Source organism: Bison bison, unplaced genomic scaffold, assembly GCF_000754665.1.
Source record: "Bison bison bison isolate TAMUID 2011002044 unplaced genomic scaffold, Bison_UMD1.0 scf7180017864233, whole genome shotgun sequence".
In the NCBI taxonomy this organism is placed as follows: Eukaryota; Metazoa; Chordata; class Mammalia; order Artiodactyla; family Bovidae; genus Bison; species Bison bison.
The window spans coordinates 4,065,121-4,085,322 of NW_011494805.1; the positions used below are offsets into that span (position 1 = coordinate 4,065,121).

Below are 20,202 nucleotides of genomic sequence, written 5' to 3' on the forward strand. Positions count from 1 at the left end.
TGAGTCTGAGTGAACTCTGGGAGTTGGTGATGGACAGGGAGGCCTGGTGTGCTTCGATTCATGGGGTCGCAAAGAGTCGGACACGACTGAGCGACTGAACTGAACTGACAATATGCCAAGTACTGCACAAATTATCTGTAATATTTTTAAACTGGATTTTTCAAAGTTTTTGTGATTAAATTTTGAGTTTTAGCTAATAAAAAATATGAGCCTTTGTACTCAGAGGAAACCAAAAATGCAAAGAAGTTCTGCATTTGCTTTAGATTATGTTTCTTAAGCTACTGTTACTCCTTTTGTACCCGGTTGATGATGCATTATACAAATGCATTTGAAAAGACCCTGATGTTGGGAAAGATTGAAGGTAGGAGGATAAGAGGGTGAGATGGTTAGATGTCATCACCGACTCAATGGATATGAGTTTGAGTGAACTCTGGGGGTTGGTGATGGACAGGGAGGCCTGGCGTGCTGTGGTTCGTGGGGTCGCAAAGAGTGGGACATGACTGAGCGACTGAACTGAAATAAGACATGTTTAATAAAATCTTAGAATCAGTTAAAAGAAGGATAAGTATCCATAAACATGTTAGATAAACATGAATGTGATTCTGGTTGATAAACAAATAAATTTTGGATTCTAAAAATATTCTTCTACTTACACATTTGCTTGCTAAAGATTTTAGAACATAAAATCATTTTTCTAAGTACACATTTGTTTGCCAAAATTTTTTAGAACAAAAATAAAACATAAATAGCATGTTGATTACACATATATATTACATTGCAATAGGCATTTGTTTGGAGAAAGAGAAGTTTCTAAAAACAATGTATTTTATGCTACAGTTTAAAGAGGTAGGGGTTTATCTGCATGGATGGACACTCCTTTTGATATACATGTCAGTAGTGTTGATGCCGGAGAAAGCAATGGCACCCCACTCCAGTACTCTTTGCCTGGAAAATCCCATGGATGGAGGAGCCTGGTGGGCCACAGTCCATGGGGTCGCTAAGAGTCAGACACGACTGAGTGACTTCACTTTCAATTTTCACTTTCATGCATTGGAGAAGGCAATGGCAACCCACTCCAGTGTTCTTGCCTGGAGAATCCCAGGGACTGGGGAGCCTGGTGGGCTGCCGTCTATGGGGTTGCACAGAGTCGGACGCGACTGAAGAGACTTAGCAGCAGCAGCAGCAGTGTTGATGCCATACCTTCCGAGGTGGGTAAAGAATCCACCTGACAACGTAAGAAATGCAGGAGATGTGGGTTTGATCCCTGGGTTGGTAAAATCCCCTGGATTAAGAAATGACCACCCACTCCAGTATTCTGGAAAATTCCAGGGAAAGAGGAGCCTGGCTGTAGTTCACGGGGACCTACACAACGGAGCAACTGAGCGTGCACGTACATGCTAGTACTCCAAAACCCTCTTTAAGGGAGGGATCTTCTGAGGATAAGAAGGGATTGCGTGCACTTGAGCTGCTCTGCCTCCTTATCAGTGCCCCAGTACTGGCATGGCCGCGTGAGCCGTGATGACGTAAGGCGCTGCGGCGAGGCCCACACGGCTCTGAATTCGGATTCCACCGTTTGGTAGTTGGGCCACTTCAGACTAGTTCGCCTTTGTGTGCCTCATGTGGTTGATCAGTGACATGGGAGCAGTACTGCTGGCTTGCTATGCCTTTTCAACTTCGGAGCAGTTTACTGACTGCCTGGGACCGTCTCTGACACACGTTGGGGCCACCAAACGGCAGCTGTTAGTAACTCCACGGAGACCGACAGGAGGAAATCTAGCTAAATCCTCGATAGTTCATTTGGTTCTGTTTGTTTTTTTTGTTCCCCCTTGGTTGCTATTTTTTTTTTCCCCTCCCTTCTTAATTTTCAGTCACCAAAAAGCTTTTGTCCCATGTCTTAGTTTTTTGTTGGTTTGTCTCATTTCTCTGCTTAGAGGTCATTACTTATGACCAACACACCCAACTTCAATGGTGCCCCTTCTCTGTATTCTCTCTATCTACATGGACAAACAAGACATATGTAAGCGCTAATATTGTTGAAGTGTTACTTTTTTAAGTGTTTAAAATGTGCATAACAACTGAAGGTAATAAGGATTCATTTTCCACTGACTTTCAGTCCTTATATCAATACCTTATTAGTATAGAGACTTACCAGCCAGAGGAGAGTGTTTAACAAGTGGTGAACATCTATGGGGAATATAACTACTGACTCACTGAGGTCTGTAGTCCACAATGCGCAGACTCACGATCTTGAACAATTTCTTGAGCATCCTTCTCTGATGTTTAAAATCAGGAAGTGACTTGTTACATTTAGACAAGGTTTCAATAGTTTTTTTTTTTTTTTTAATGATGCATGTATTCTAAATTAACTTTCTTATTGATAATCACATAATAGATTAAATTAGTTGTTTCATAAAGTGTAAAATATGGAAGAAAATTAATATTGATGAAAGCATACTGGGCTTCCCAGATGGTACTAGTGTTAAAGAACCCGCCTGCCGATACAGGAGACATATGAGACATGGGTTCGATCCCTGGGTGGGTAAGAGCCCCTGGAGGAAGGCGTAGCAACCCACTCAAGTATTCTTGCCTGGAGAATTCCATGGACAGAGGAGCCTGGTGGGCTACAGTCCATAGGGTTATACAGAGTCGGACACAACTGAAGTGACATAGAACACACATGCACACCTCTAATAAAACTCCTTCTTTGAAGATCAGAGACACCAACGTGTCACACCTGTCTGCGTCTCCTGGCTTAACTTCAGCTTTACAAACTAAGGAAATACAACACTGCGTCTAAAATCGCAGCATCCTTTACTGCCATTGCCGTGTCATAAGCACTAACACAAGCACTCATGGTGTGGTAAGATCTTCTGACTGATTTTGTTCGATCTCCAGTGTTTTTAAAGGTTAACAGTGGACATCACTTTTCTGACTCTAAGAATAGGTATGATGAGCCTTTATCCAAATTTTAAGCAGCCTTCGTGTTGTATGTGGATTGCAGTCTACAGATGTGGGCTACCCCAGAAAATACACAGGGTTTTGAATATGCTTGCATTATTATAGATGAGGGTGTCCTCTGGAGGGCCCCTAGAGTTCTAGCAGATGGTCCTCTAGGAGTGGCTGTTACATGTAGAGTGTGTTATAGAAGTCAGAGATAGTCAGATAACACTACAGTGAGCGCCCGATGGATGTGCAGGAGGTAAGAAAGTATCAGCAGTCTTTTAAAAGCCATTCTGGCTTCTGGATTCTCAAGCCCATAAAATCCACTCATGTATTACAATACCTATGTTTCTCTGTACAAATCTTTGCAAAGTTGTGGGCCTTACTGCTTGTGTTTATGACCCTAAGTGACATTCAATTTTATTTTACCGAATAAACTACAGTTATCATCTAAACAATAGCTACATAGGGATAGCTATTACTTCCAAATATACTTTAGTAAAATGCAGGCTTTTTCTTTATACAATGGAGGGAACCAGTCTCCAGCCAATTTTTTTTTTAATAGAGCTTCTTTCCTGTTTGAATCTATTGTGTATTGTGGATGTTAAAAGTGTTTTCATAGAGAGGAATGTGTTTACACACCATTTTAAAATAATGAGATCTATTCCAAATATAGAATTGCATGTCCCTTAATCCAGACTGAGTACATATTCCTTTCAAGGCTGTTCACAAAAATTGTGAAGATGTTTAAAAACATATCACTAACAATAATAATCTAAAACATTTCTTACATACCTCTGATTCTCAGAATTGTGCTTTTTCTCTCCAAAAGTATGATAATCCCTGCCATATTGTGTATTTCAATCTAGTTTACATATGTATTTAATTTATCTAGGCTCTTCTATTTGATTTAGATGCTTAGCTAATGCCAAAAGGACAGTAATCAAACTTCGCATGCGTAGGACATTTACATATGGAATAAATTTTCAGTTGAAAATTCTGTGTATATATGTGTGTGTGTGTGTGTGTAGAATATATCGTATGGGCTTCCCAGGTGGGGCTAGTGGTAAAGAACCCATCTACCAATTCAGGGGACATAAAAGATGTGGGTTTGATCCCTGGCTTGGGAAGATCCCCTGGAGAAGGAAATGGCAAACCACTCCAGTATTCTTGCCTGGAGAATCCCATGGACAGAGGAGCCTGGCGGCTACAGTCCATAGGGTAGCAAAGAGTCGGACATGACTAAGCAACTAATACTTTCACTTTCATACAGCATCTCAGATTTGTAGGAGAAATTTCCAATATATATGTTCAAAAAGAGCCCTGATCAACGCTATTACTTGAGTACATGAAATGACACCTCAGATGAAAACTGGATCCGCATAGTCATTGTGGTTCCTCTGCAGGCTTTTGCAGACTTTGCTTGCAAAATCAAAGACTCAAGGAGAAGATACATAAAACATGAAAGTCATTTCTGAAAGTGTATGTACAGACCAAAACACCAGAACTTCTATAGCACCAGATCCTCGTGTATATGCCAGAGATGTTTAAGGGCTAGGTCATAATACCAAAGGCAAGATACCTGTCCAATCACAACTGCTCAAGAATACATGATAAATATCAACCAAGGCTGTGAAACACCTCCAGTATGTTGATTCACAAGACAGCCTTTTGAGAACAATGTGCTGACTTTAATATTGCAATGATCTCAGATGCAATATTACCTGGAGCTGTGCCATATCTCTAGAGTGCCCTACAAAAGCACTTTGGGAAACACTTGGTGTAGAGCATTAGAAACCAGAGTTCAAATCCAGCCTCAGAGAAGTCATCAGATTACCAGAACATTGTCTGATAGTCTGGAAACATTCAAAGGGGAGGTGTAAATTATCCTTGACTCTACTCTATGTACCTGAAAATGGATAAATACTATATTCACTGAAAAAAAATAGTCCAGGGCATGAGTTTCTAACCTATCTGTATATTCGGAATAATAACTCAGCTAACATCTTTTAATCAATTCCTATGTGGCAAATGTTGCATTCAGTGTTTTACTACGCTTAAGTCTCTTTTTTTATTTTTTTTTAATTTTATTTTATTTTTGAACTTTAAAATATTGTATTAGTTTTGCCAAATATCTTAAGAGTCATATCAGTGGTTGGTATTGTTATTTCTAAATTTCGGATAGGAAATGAGCATTGGAGGTTAAATAACTGCTCAAAGTTACTCATCCACAAGGAAGCAGAGTTAAGACTGGAAGCCTGGTTTGTATAACCCTAGTAACAGCATTCTTTAAGAGGTAGGTTCACTCCTCAAGTGTGACGAGTTGTACTAGTTATGCTGATATTACAACCTAGCCCATGTGATCTGCCATGTTCGAGCTTATACTGCCTGCCACACAAGAGGTCAGTAAATAAAGAGACAAACTGCTGGGGAAGGAGTAGGGACCTAATTCAGAAAGCCAGCAGGGCGAGAAGATGGTAGGCTACTGTCCCAAAGAAACATCTTGCCCAGGTGTGGATGCTGTTCTTTTATACAAAAAAGAAGGAAGTGAGGCAATAAAATAATAAAGGCATTAGTTGTTACAAGTATTTCTTGGTTTTGGATGTGTTAATTTCTTCTTTCTGGCAGCCATGCATAGACAGGTCTGGTCAGAATATTTCTTGTGAGCTGAATGCAAGTATGTTAGCATACAATTCAGGCATGGGAGGCGAGGTTCGCAGAGATGGGCCAATATGTAAACTTTAAACTACAGATAACATCCATTTAGTGATTCAGTTCAGTCACTGTCTGACTCTTTGCGGCCACATGGACTGCAACACGCCAGGCCTCCCTGTCCATCACCTACTCCCAGAGCTTGCTCAAACTCATGTCCATCCAGTCTGTGATGCCATCCAACCATCTCATCCTCTGTCATCCCCTTCTCCTGCCTTCAGTCTTTCCCAGCATAAGGGTCTTTTCCAATGAGTCAGTTCCCCGCATCAAGTGGCCAAAGTATTGGAGTTTCAGCTTCAGCATCAGTCATTCCAGTGAATATTCAGGACTGATTTCCTTTAGGATGGACTGGTTGGATCTCCTTGCAGTCCAAGGGACTCTTAAAAGTCTTCTCCAACACCACAGTTCAAAAGCATCAATTCTTCGGCGCTCAGCCTTCTTCACAGTCCAACTCTCACATCCATACATGACTACTGGAAAAACCATAGCTTTGACTAGACGGACCTTTGTTGGCAAAATAATGTCTCTGCTTTTTAATATGCTGTCTAGGTTGGTTATAACGTTTCTTCCAAGGAGCAAGCGTCTTTTCATTTCATGGCTGCAGTCACCATCTGTGGTGATTATGGAGCCCCCAAAATAGTCTGTCACTGTTTCCATTGTTTCCTCATCTATTTGCCATGAAGTGATGGGACCAGATGCCATGATCTTAGTTTTCTGAATGTTGAGTTTTAAGCCAAATTTTAGTGATTAACTTGTAGCAAAAGCAATATAATATGATGGTTGAAGTAAAAGAAACAGACCTCATATGGAGTCAGGCTTGTACTTCCTTATTATATACGGTGAATACAAGTGACTTAGGACACTTAAGCAGCATAGTTATCTTACCTAGAGTCTATCCTCCCCCTAACAACTATTTCTGAAGTAAAATGTTAACAAATGTTAAGTTTTACTAAGCTTATGAATGTGTGATCATTAATAATAACTTTATATATTTCACTCCAAAAAGAGCATCCATAATTTTTGATTTCTACATCCCCTGGGATTTTCTAATGTTTTGTGGAGATTCTGCATTACATAGTTAAGGCGAGGGGAGAATTGTGATGTCTTGTTTGTCATGATAGAAAATTATATATACAGGGCTGGGATTTATTCCACCAAAGGGAAAGTATGTTCTGGAACCAATTTGTTTTTGTTTTTTTGTGATATATGGATTGTGAGATGCTGTCATGAATAACACTGCATCTGCCTTCATAGCTGTTGATTTTAAGGAATTTGTAAACAACAATTTTATCTGATCTAGACATACAGTAGGCATTTTCACTATATTATTTTTATTGCTACTTGATACAACCCCAAAACATTCATGTTTGTGGAGGGAAATTCACCGTTGCACTTATAGTAGGGCATTTTATTCATATTTTAAGAGAGTACAGAAATTTTAGGGGATGGGTTGTGGGATTTAAGACCTTTTACTCTAGGGCCAGTCTTCCAAAGCCACATCAATAATGACTGAAAATTGTTCATCTCTGCGGGCAGTCTGGTAGCCTACCTGAAATCACTCAGTGGTTTGGATCTAACTCTTGCGGAAACTGTCATGATTGACAGTTTGAACAAAGAAGACAAGAGTGGGATGGACCTGTTAAGTAGGAGCGAGTGAATTTCTCCTTTGGGCATGACAGTGTTTACCTCCTGCAATTTAGCCTTAACTGACCTAAGAATCTTAAAATGGAAAAAGGATGCTTTATTCAGTGGAGGCACATAGGGGTAGAGCAGAATTTTATTTCCGTGAACACACAAGAATAATCCTCTTAGTATTTCTCCACTGCTGGCTTCATATCATGCGTCATGCAGATGAAGGTCACGATGCTTTTCCTTTGAATTGCCGTATTTGCCTTATTAGACTTGAGTAAGGGAACTATGCTATGCCATGCTCTCCTCTGTGACTCGCGCGAGTGGGCTTTCCCCCTCCGGGGTGTCTTCCCCACCAAGCATAGAGCCCAGGTCTCCTGCACTGCAGGCAGATTCTTTGCCATCTAAGCCACGAGGCCTCCCTGTGTGATTCACGTTGCTGTTGTTCAGCTGCCCAGTCGTGTCCATCTCTTTGTGCCCATGGGCTCATTGTGACTCGTAGAAGGCAAATACAAAGTTGGAGTTGGTAAACAGATGGTTCTTATATATTCTGAGAAAAAAAATATCAAAATAATCCTGGCATTCTCAAAGGACGTGTCCCCTGTCACTCTTAACACAGTGTTTAATATAAACTGCGGATGAAGTCTTGGCAGTTTGTGGTTACTCCTGGCAGTTTGTGGTTACTCCTGCTTCCGCATAAGGTGAGTAGTTGCGGTGGTGAAGAGGCTTCTCGGTAAAGAACCCTTGGCCACTATAGTGTTCGGCGTCTTCCTTAAGTAACTTGGAACTCTTCTCTGGAAACACTCAAGATCTCAGAGAAAATGAGGGTAAAGAGTAGCACCCTCTCCTTACTACTGTATGTGAATGAATATTTTGTAAGCACTTAAACCAAGAGCAGGTATATAGTAAGTGCCCTGTGTTTATTAGAGAAAGTCTCTCCGTCGTGTCTAACTCCTTGAGACCCCATGGGCTACAGCCTGCCAGGCTCCTCTGTCCATGGACTTCTCCAGGCCAGAATACTGGAATGAGTTCCCTTCTCCAGGGGATCTTCCCAACCCAGGGATCGAACCCAGGTCTCCAGCATTGCAGGCGGATTCTTTACAGTGTGAGCCACCAGGGAAATGCTTGTTAAATATACAGTATTGTTGTAAAACTGCTTTTGAGATAGGTTTGATAATTTATAAGCCATCTTTCCAAATTCATAACTTTCTAAATGGACCCCCTTTAGCAATATTTGTTAACAGACATTTTTAAAAACGGAGGTGTGTGACAAATAATGAAGTGGTCCTGAATACTTGTTCTGTACTTTATTCTGACTGCATGGTACCAGTCCCCTAAGGGGTCTTTTCAAATAGGTCTTAGTTTCTACACAGGTGTGGTTAACTAGTCACAAACTGAGGTACTGGGTCTTGTGGTCCATGGCTCTCTGACGGATAATAGTTCAAACAGCAGTTAGTGCCCTGGGACTGTGTCTGTCCTGGGCTCATGATCCCTGATAATACAGACAGAGCACCAATTTCAGCATCTTCGGTAGTTCAGAGGAAGCTTGTTTCTTAATCATTTCCTTTCGCAAAACCCTTATGTCTCAAGCGGGTACCAAATCTGATTGAACTATTCTGGCCAGTCAAGTAGAAAGCATCTAATTATTGTCGATTTGACTTCCATGTATAACTCAAAACAATCTTCTGCCTAGGTCATGTCGACCAGTGGAAAGTTATCCTGGAAGCACAATTACAGTCATTATCCTAGACAGTTTGTGTGACTAACGGCTCTGTTTTGCAGAATAGACTATCATCTGTAGTAAAGGCTCAGCTGATAAAGAATCCCCCTGCAATGAGGGAGACAAGGGCTCAATCCCTGGGTTGGGAAGATCCCCTGGAGAAGGGAAGGGCTACCCACTCCAGTATTCTGGCCTGGAGAATTCCAGAGACTATATAGTCCATGGGGTCAAAAAGAGTTGGACATGACTGAGTGACTTTCACTTTCTCCTAGAATTATATCAACTTGTTCATATTCTGCAGGATATGAGTATAAGTGTATCTAAGGACTCATAAGTGTATTAAGTGCATATTTTTTATTTATACAGTAACTCAAATACCATATAACTTTTATCTCTTTGAATCTTTTGATTTTAATTTAAAATTGATAGCTAGTTTTTCTTATTTATATATATTTCACTGGAATATTTTACATTGAATATAGTGATGAGATAAATAGACAATGTTTACATGATCCCTGATAGAATAGACACAACATCAATTACAACATCTCTAGTGATTCAGAGGAAGTTTGCTGGAATTCCAGAAAGTTCCAAACACAAATAGGTTCTTAACCTTGGGTGATGTGAGCATGTAAGAACTAAACCATATCCCCTCCGAAACTCATGCATTGAAGTCTTACCCTCCAGTGTGATGTTGGGAGGAAGAGCCTTTGGGAAGTAATGAGGTTTAGATGAGGTCATGAAATAGGAGTCCCATGGTGGGATCAGCACCTTATAAGAAGAGGAAGAGAGGCCAGCGTGCTCTCTCCACCACATGAGGACAGGAGAAGGTGGCATCTGAAAGCCAGGAAGAGAGATATTGCCAGGAAATGAATGAGTTGACACCTTGATCTTGGACTTCCAGGCTTCAGAACCCTGAGAAACAAACGTGTGCTGTTTCAGCCACCCAGCCTATGGTCATTTGTTCTATTAATAGCACTCCAGGATGACTAATGTGTGAGCAAAAAAAAAAGTTACACTCATTATCTGTTTCCTGAAAGTAAAAGTCACTCAGTCGTGTCCGACTCTTTGTGACCCCATGGACTATACAGTCCCTGGAATTCTCCAAGCCAGAATACTGGAGTGGGTAGCCTTTCCCTTCTCCAGGGGATCTTCGCCACCCAGGGATGGAACCCAGGTCTCCTGTGTTGCGGGTGGATTCTTTACCAGCTGAGCCACAAGGGAAGCACAAGAATACTGGAGTGGGTAGTCTATCCCTTTTCCAGGGGATCTTTCTGACCCAGGAATCGAACCAGGGTCTCCTGCATTGCAGGCGGATTCTTTGCCAACTGAGCTATCAGGGAAGCCCCATTTGTTCCCTACTTTATGTTTAATGCTTGGCCCTGCCCAGCCAGTGTTCTGTTGGATTGGTCATGATTTCCACATGGATCTGTCTGACCTCACACAAACCTAGGTGATGGTCAGTCTCTTAGAGATGTAACCCTCTGCTCAGTAATGATTAGATCTGCAGCAACTCATTAAACGTTTCCCAGTAGATGGTTTAACACTTCTCATGCCTCTGTTGACCAAATTTACCAAACATTCCTGCCAGTGCAGGAGACATAACAGATTCGGGCTCAACCCCTGGGTTGGGAAGATCCCCTGGAGGAAGGCGTGGCAACCCACTCCAGTAATGTTACCTAGTGAAGCCCATACACAGAGGAGCCTGGTGGGCTACAGGCCATGGGGTCGCAAAAGAGTTGGACATGACTAAGGGACTTAGCATACATGTGTGCATAACACAAAATTGATTAATATTCCAAATTCTTAACTAAGTTTGAAATGTTGTCTTACCAATATTCATTGCTTTCTAACTTTATAGTCACAATAATCAATAAAAATCATTAACTCTTTATAACTATAATTGTTACCTTATTTATAAGTATATGTTTATTTTTGCTCTCAAGTCAACTACTTGAACTCTAAAATGAAAAATATTTATTTCTTAGTAGTTAACGAATCTAATCAAATATACTCATTGCTATGAAGCTATATTAGCTAATACTGATTTACAAAATTAATGCCATTCTTATTTATGTATAGTAATTTTTCAATTTTTACACAATTTTATTAAATATTTATATTCTGCCTCAAGCTATTGAATTAATTGTCTCATTTTAAACCTTGCTATATCATACTGTCATTTTAAAATACTTTTCTTTCAATAGTATCTCATATTAATCCATTTTATGAAATTTATCATATCATATTTATTATTAGTGAGTCCTTATTAAAAGAAACCTATTTTATATTTTTAAATATTTTTACATACAGATTAGTAGTTATAAAAGGAAATGAAAACTGGGTTTCTAGTTTCTTATATGGTGCTAATGCCACAATATTACACTCAATTTATGAGGAGCATAGTTTAAGAAAGTTATAAAAAATAATTTGCTGTGAATATAAGCAATATGCTTTCAAGATCTGTATAAGTAGAAAATTCATTTTTTTCCTGAATGTCTTTCATAGCTGTTGCAATTCAATTGCAATATTAAGATAGAAGGGCTTTCTATCTTATCAAATATTTTAATATGTAATTTTTAATTTCTGTTTTAACAATTAAAAATTTTAATAAACATTGAACACATGCTATTCACCAATATTTTAAAACACAATATGTGGACTTAATAAAGTATGCATTTAACAAATGAAATCAGAATAAATTTTATTACATTTTTTAATACTGAGGACTTTGATGATGTGCCTGGTAAGCTCCAAATATTAATTCATGTTCCCCGAGACCAGGAGAATTTTGCTACTTCTATTATTAGCCTGTCTAGCTAAGCTCTTAGACAAACTTCCTTTCCTTCATTGCAGAGATCAGATTATCCCTCTCTCACTTAGCTCATGGTCTGCCCACTCCTCCCCTACAGCCTGCAGAGTCAGACTCAAATACGTGGGGAGGAGCTAGCAGGCATCAAACTATCACAGAGCAGGACCCCATGGGCTTCCCCTGGACAGGCCTTCCCAAATCCTCTGCTCTGATTCCTCTCTGCAGTGCCTAGAGAGCTGTTTGAGGCATATTACTGAGTTATCTGGACAAGGAAATGGCAACCCACTCCAGTATTCCTGCCTGGAGAATCCCATGGATAGAGGAGCCTGGTGGGCTGCAATTCATGGGGTCGCAAAGAGTCGGACACGACTGAGCGACTTCACTTCACTGAGTTATCTTTACAGATATGCAAGTGTGAAGGTCGCTCAGTCATGTCCGACTCTTTGTGCCCCATGGACTACAGTCTCTGGAATTCTCCAGGCCAGAATACTGGAGTGGGTAGCCTTTCCCTTCTCCAGGGGATCTTCCCGACGCAGAAATTGAACCTGGGTCTCCCACACTGTAGACAGATTCTTTACCATCTGAGCCACCAGGGAAGCCCTTATGATATGAAAACAGATATGATACGAAACACAGGAAAACAGATATGAAAACCCCTCACCAGACAGAAAGCGTTTACTACTTGCTGACCTCGAGCATCTAGCATCAGGCCTCCTGGAGCGGAAGGACTGATAATGTTATTCCCTGTGACCCCATCTTGTTTCCTCACCATCAGCCAATCAGAGAATTGTGCCTGAGGGACCACATGCCCTGTGACCGCCTCCCTCAGCTGGCTTTTAAAAACATTTTGGCCAGTCCAGGTTCAATGCAGGATACTGGATGCTTGGGGCTAGTGCACTGGGATGACCCAGAGGGATGGTATGGGGAGGGAGGAGGGAGGAGGGTTCAGGATGGGGAGCACATGTATACTTGTGATGGATTCATTTTGATATTTGGCAAAACTAATACAATTATATAAAGTTTAAAAATAAAATAAAATTAAAAAAAAATAAAAACACTTTGGAATCGTTTTAGGGGGCTGGGGCCTTCAGGGCAGCCCGCATCTCCTCGCACGGCCCTGCAGTAAACCTTTCTCTGCTCCAGACATGGATGGTTCAGTGTGTTCGGACTCCCTGTTCATGGGACAGAGAACTCGGTGCTAACAAAACCGCTTTGAGGTCCTAAAATAGCCACTGCTGGGAGAGAGGAGCAGTGTGAAGTATTTCTGGAGAATAGCTGAACATTGATAATTAAACAACTTTAAAAACATCTTTTTTATCTTTTTTTTTTTACCCAGAATTTGCCAAAATGTCCATCTGAGATTTTTTGCGATCTGAAAAATTGGAAACAAGCTTAATATTCATGAAGAGAATGAAGAGTATTATGCTATAACTTTATTACCATGCAACTATTTGTTAAACCCCCTAAGGTTATTTAATAACACAATAAAATGGGTATTGCAGTAATAAGTAATGGCACTTGGATGTAAATTATTTGCAAGTAAATTATGATGACTTTTTTTTTTTGTAATTTACAATTTTTATTAAAGGCTAGAAAGAAATGAAAAATACATCAAAGTTTTAACAATAAGTATCTTTTCAGGTTGGAGTTATATTTTTTTCCTACATTGCACATATCCCCTAATAATCTTTACTTTTGAAAAGTTGCTCTGATTTATTTCAAAGTAGGGAGCAGTTCGAGGTTTAAGAATTGAATCTTAATTGTAATTGTGACATTTGTCTTTAAGAATGGTAGAGGTATCACCAGATATACTGGTGATTGTCCTATTTTCACAAAATAGCATTTATTTATAAGATCTATTGAAGAATTGTCACTGCGAAGGTGGATATAAGTTATATACTTCTGAATTGGGGATGGTTTTCTAAAGAATAAATTCTGACTTTCTTTTGGTTTATTTTGTCCAGGAAGAGATACTTAAATACATTAGTTTATTTAATTTCAGTTGTTTTTCTAATTATAAATCGAAGTAATTTATAGCAATGCATTTTATGAAAAAATCAAGAATGTGTATGTGAGTTAAAGTATTTGAAAAACATCTTTCTGTAAATACTGAGAAGTTAAAAAGATGCCCAGTGAATTCTGAGTATCATTTAATGGTTAATTCCTATATCATTTGCTTCAAGAAGTTATCTTTGTTCTTCATATGCTCTTTTTTTTTCATATATCACAACGTTAGTTTTATATCTTACAGCATTTGCCAGGTTTTACTTTATTTTTTATGATTTTTTTTTGAGTACTAGGTTTAAATTTCAGCAGATGATGAATTTTATGGTATAATTTGGTTTTATAAACTCATTTTTGGATCCCTTTAATCTCTTTTCAGGTTCTTGAATACAGTGTGTTTTAATATTGTTGGCTGACTTTTTTGAATACCTGGGTATTTCTCATGAGTGTCTGAATGAATCTAAAATTTAGATTGTAAATTCAGGACCATAAAATGAAAAGAAGGGTATAGTTTACTGACCTGTTAATTTTGCCTGTTCCAAAAATATTTTCTCTTAGGTACATTTTAACATTGCCTTTAATTCATAATTAATGTATATATTTTAGATTAGAGAGTAGAAATATCTTTCAAATACAAATAAACATCTTTTTCTAAACATGTTCTTTAAGATTTTACAGAACAGTCACCAACTCAGTTTATATTTCCAGAATGAAAATCCTACTCTTAAATTAGTCCTCATGTGGTAGCTATTTGACTTTTTGTTTTTCTTCTAAAATATTTCTAAGACCATAACTTTTCATAAGTTTCTGGCACCAATATCATACCACAAAATACACAAATAGCTAATTTTTTTCTTATTTATATTCACCTTATGTTTTTGAAAGACCAGAGATTTGTTAGCCTTTTGGGTAGAGAAAACCATTAAATTTTACTTTAATTTTATTTGAGTAAAATTAAAACCTTAGTACCTTAAGCTCAGAAGCGACATTTTAAGTCCTGAAAAGTCACCTGCGGACACTGACTACCGTTTTGGATGGTGCAGATGTGGAGTTCTTGCATCACTACAGAAGGTTCTGTAGGCAGTGGTGCCTTACAGTTTTCATAGACACTTAACACTGCTGCTGCTGCTAAGTCGCTTCAGTCGTGTCCGACTCTGTGCGACCCCATAGACGGCAGCCCACCAGCCTCCCCCGTCCATGGGATTCTCCAGGCAAGAACGCTGGAGTGGGTTGCCATTGCCTTCTCTGTGACACTTACCACTAACTCCATTCAAACTTCAACTTAAAAATAAAGAGACAAATTTTGGGTTTAGTTGTACTTTCAACTAAATACATTTTAGTTCATTTTAACCTATCAATTTTTTTGAAGTTATAACATTACTTTGACTGTTGTCCTTTATCCCCGCCCCCCCCCCTTTAGAATGTAGGCATTTTCCAGTTCCTGAGAACTCCTTGGTTTTCCTCTTTATCACTGGTTTTCTGTAGCTGGATTATGATGTGTCTGGGTGTGGTTTTGTTTCTGTTTATCCTGCTTAGGATTCAGTGAAATTCTGGAATCTATGGGATCATGTAATTTTATAAAATCTTGTAGGTTTTTGGCCAATATTTTAATATTTCTGTTTCTCCAGGACTCTAGATATATGTCTGTTAAATAATTGATACTATTGTATGATTCGTTGAGTCTCTATTTATTTTCTGGTGTTTAATCTTTTTTTAAAAAAATATTTACTTATTTGTTTATTTTTGGCTCTGCTGGGCCTTTGCTGCTGCACAGGCCTTTCTCTGGTTGCTGTGATCGGGGGCTCCTCTCTAGGTGCGGTGCCGGGGTTTCTCACTGCAATGGTCTCTTTTTCGGAGAGCGGGCTCTAGAGCGTGGGGACTCTGTAGCTGCCGCACATGGCCCCGGTAGTTATGGCCCCCAGGCTCTACGAAACAGACTCATTAGCTGTGGCGCACAGACTCAGTGGCTCCATGGCATGTGGGATCTTCCCCGACCAGGGATCAAACCCATGTCTCCTGCTTTGGCAGGAGGATTCTTTACCACTGAGCCACCAGGGAAGTCCCAGTGTTTAATCTCTTTGATACATTTTGGATATTCACTTTTTCTACAACTTCAAATTCACAAATCTGTTCTAGAGTCTCTTAAGGTATAACGTCCATCAAGTATAATTTTTGATTTTGGATATTATAGGTTTTGTCTTTATATGATCCACTTGATTATTTTTATATCTTTAACTTCTTTCCTGATTATCCGTCATGTTTTCTGATCTTTGGATATCTAGGAGGTTTTAATTAGATTTTAAAGATTTTGTGTTTTATTCCTTAGTGTCTGGGTTCTAGTTTTCAAAAAGGAATATTATGCTTTGCTCTCATAGACACTTGCTTTTGGTTTAGCTTGATCATCGTGAGAGCTGTTTTTAAATTGTGTTGGGGTGGACCTTGAGTTGGGCTGCAAGAACTGTTTATCCCCATTACTAAGTCCCGACCCTTCGGATGTCTAAATTTAATGCTTCAAGATGTCTATTTGGACTTTCCACTGCTGCTGGTAGGAGCTGAATGATTCACAGCCTTTTGTGGTTCTGGGAGGCATTCAGCTCACAGCTTTCCAGTAACTTTTTAACCTCCCTCATAGAAATTCACCCACTGCATGCGTATCCTGGGAATCAGCATAGATTCAAGGGATCTGTAAGACAGTTGTGGGGTTGCTTCTTTGTGTAGCTCTCTTCTCTCTAGAAATCTGCCTCACAGTTTCCTGCCTTATACACTGATCTACCACTTAAATTCAGTAAGGCCGCTGTCTGCTTTCAGTGATATACATGCATGCCCTCACACGCGCACACACACTCACACACACATGTGTGCGCACACACACTCACACACATGCACACACACACTTGCACGCACACACTTGCACGCACACACACGCACACTAACACACACAGACACACATGCACGCACGCACACAGACACACTGTGTGCACACACCTCACACACACATGTGCACACGCGCACACACTCACACACACTCACACTTGCACGCACACATGCACGCACTCACACGCTCACACACACACACACTCAAACACACACACACACACATGCACACACACACAGAGACCAACTTTAGACATGAAATATACTTTCCAGACAAAAATCTAAGGCTATCCTAGAACTTGCTTTATTTTCTGTTTGTTTTGCTCAGATACCATAGTTTGACACTGCCTGTGGCTTTATGTCAGAAAAAACCCTTTGTTTCGTGTACATGAGCCTTATTTTTCAATTGTTTGAGTCAGAGAGTTACTTTAACCCTTGTTAATCCATCAGGGCTGAAAGTGGAAGTCTTTAGCTGATGAAGATTCATGTAACAGAATCACAAGCTGAATATTACATCATGTTAAAACTTAATTTTACAGAGGATGTTGATAGTGTACAGCACAATGACAAAAACCTGTCGTTAAAACCTGATAGAAACTGGCAAGTCAGTCTTCTTGTGAGAGATTAAATACATACAGATTTAAGGTGATCAGAAGTCATTAAATGGAATTATAAAATGGCAGCTTGGACTTACAGTTATGAGAGTCAGCTGCATAAAGTATAAGGATGGTCTCAGAGAAAGCATGTTGACACAGTGAAAATTCAGAGTGGAACTGTGCCCCCATTTTAAATTTGACCCAGGCTTACTGTCAAAGACAGACCACTGGGATCTGTAAGCCATGTTTACAACTTAATTTAACAATTCTTGTGTTTGCATTTTGACCAGTTTATTCCTGCCCAAGAAAGAAAACATCAGCTATAAGAATCATTAACTCTTGAAAGTAATTTTATGGTGTTTCTAAAAATATACATCATATAAGAGCAAAAAGTAATAATATTACTTCTATGTATAGCATTACTGATGTTGACTTAGAGTTGTAAGAAAAATAATCCTTAATACGTTCTGGAGCCACAAGCGGGATATTTAGCTTATTTTTTCTCCTCAGTGTGTTTAAAATCTACTAAATTATATGAAGAAGCTGAATGTTTAAAATACATGTGTACACCTTAATTATTTTTTGTTTGAATTGATTCTCAGAGCATTAGCTTGAGGCATGGGCTTCCCTGGTCGCTCAGTTGGTAAAGAACCCACCTGCCAATGCAGGAGACACAACAGACACCGGTTTGATGCCTAATCTGGGTAGATCCCCTGAAGAAGGAAATGGGAACCCACTCCAGTATTCTTACCTGGAAAATTCCATGGGCAGAGCAGCCTGGTGGGCTAAAGTCCACGGGCTCACAAAAGAGTCAGACATGACTGAGCAGGCACACACACTCACTCACTCACACAATAGCTCCAATTGCAAAACTAAGGAAAAAAAAAACTATCAGCTTTCCTTTCCTTCAGCCCTAACCTTGAGAAATTCTTAAAGGAAGCTCTAAATGTAGCTAAGATAAAACAAGGCAACAATATAGTCCCTGTTTTTACTGATGCCATACTTTTAATTTTTATGTGAATTTCTGTATATGAAGTCAACCTTCATTATAAGCAGATATATATATATATATATATATATATATATAATGTGTCCAATACTTAGTAAAATTTTAGTAATCTAAGAATTCATAATTAATAACCTAATTTGAAACATTTTATGATACACAGTTGCTCTTGATTTTAGAATTAGCTAGTTTAAACAGGTAGTGAGTTGCCTTTAAAATTTCCACATCTTTAGTGCTCAATTTAGAAATGCCATTTTTAAGTATTTTTTAAAATAAAATGCACTTGTTAATTATTTTATAGCTGTAACATTGTAAAAGAGATTATTTGTACAGAAATATAATGTTGCTGATAAAATTTATCCATTAGCTAGTATTCAACATTGATCATCAATATTAGAGATTATATCCTTGCTGAAATTTTATTTTCACCATACTAGTTCTTTAAATTTTTTGGCACTTTAGAAAAAGATCTGTCCAAAAAAAAAAAAAAAATATATATATATATATCATGCTTAATACATATTGTTGGATGAATTGATGAATTTTCAAAAGCTTAAAAAATAAATTGTAAGTGCTGGAGTACTTGGAAATAAAAGTTTCATTAAGTTTAATTAAGCACAATTAAATACTCTGCCAACCTCAGAAAGCAGTTTTTAGAAATACTAGCAGTCCTTAGGCAACATATGAGCTGACAGTTAAATGAATTAAAAATGAGGTTGAGAATGGATGTTTCCACACAGATACCCAGTCTCTACTATTTGTTGATCATTGATGAAAACTAACTATACACGCTGTTCTTTTTAAATGACTTCTGATGTTGGCTCTGCTAAAGAGAATATACAGAACTAATTCTGGTTCAATAATTTACCGTCAAAATTATGTTTTTTATGTTAAATTTTCTAATTAAATTTTATTTTTAATACCTTTTTTCTCTTCTACACTATTTATTGAAATGAATTGTTAATTTCCAATAGAAGGATTTGGGTAATGAAACAGCCAATATGTCTACCTATTATAGAAAATGTAGAAATAAAAATGCAGGGTTTCAACAATAAATTACAGTACCATATTCCATCATCGGACCATAGTCATATTGGATTTTCTTTTTCAGTAATAGAAAATGTGGCTTGTTTCTCAAACTTGGTTATGAAATACTTCTAGACACAGTAGGCCTGAATTTTAGATAAATTAATCAGGGATGTATTTGTAACTGTATGCTAGATAATTACAATTATTTTTCTACTTCATTTTGCAATGCAATATTCATCTTTTATATTACCAAATTTTCTTCTCAATAAAATTAATAGTACTTGGGGATTTGAGGTTACCTGGTAACTACTGAACTACTGAAAACTTGCTGAAAGCCAGGGGTATCCATTCAATCTAATTATTTTCCTTTTGGTCTTTCTTTTGTTTAAGGATTGAAACAAGCTGAGCCAACCATGACTGGCAAAACACAGACCAGCAACGTCACCAATAAGAATGACCCTAAGTCCATCAACTCTCGTGTTTTCATTGGCAACCTGAATACAGCCATCGTCAAGAAAGTTGACATTGAAGCTATTTTCTCAAAGTATGGAAAAATAGTTGGCTGCTCAGTTCACAAAGGCTATGCATTTGTACAGTACATGAGTGAGCGCCACGCAAGAGCGGCAGTGGCTGGAGAAAACGCCAGGATCATTGCAGGCCAACCGCTTGGTAAGTCCTGCTAACTGTGGCTTCACGTTAGAGTTCTACTCTCCAAGCACACTTGGACATAACGTTGTTGTTGAAAAGCCAGTACTACCACAGTATTTATTCCTTAACCAGTTAGAGCACCCTTACATTTATAACTGATATTGTTTTCTTGTTCTCATATTATACTAATTATAAGTGTCTCATTTTCTCTACAAGTTATAAGTTTGAGATG

General features: G+C 38.7%; 1 protein-coding gene across 1 annotated transcript in view; it reads left to right on the forward strand.

The window, feature by feature from the left end:
• RALYL (RALY RNA binding protein-like) overlaps window positions 1-20,202 on the forward strand; it is an 825,421-nt gene that overhangs the window by 343,016 nt on the left and 462,203 nt on the right. Inside the window, exon 2 of the mRNA XM_010846211.1 lies at window positions 19,713-19,991. Coding sequence (XP_010844513.1) covers window positions 19,736-19,991 — 256 coding nt within the window. The 5' untranslated portion in view covers window positions 19,713-19,735. The remainder of the gene's footprint in view (window positions 1-19,712; window positions 19,992-20,202) is intronic.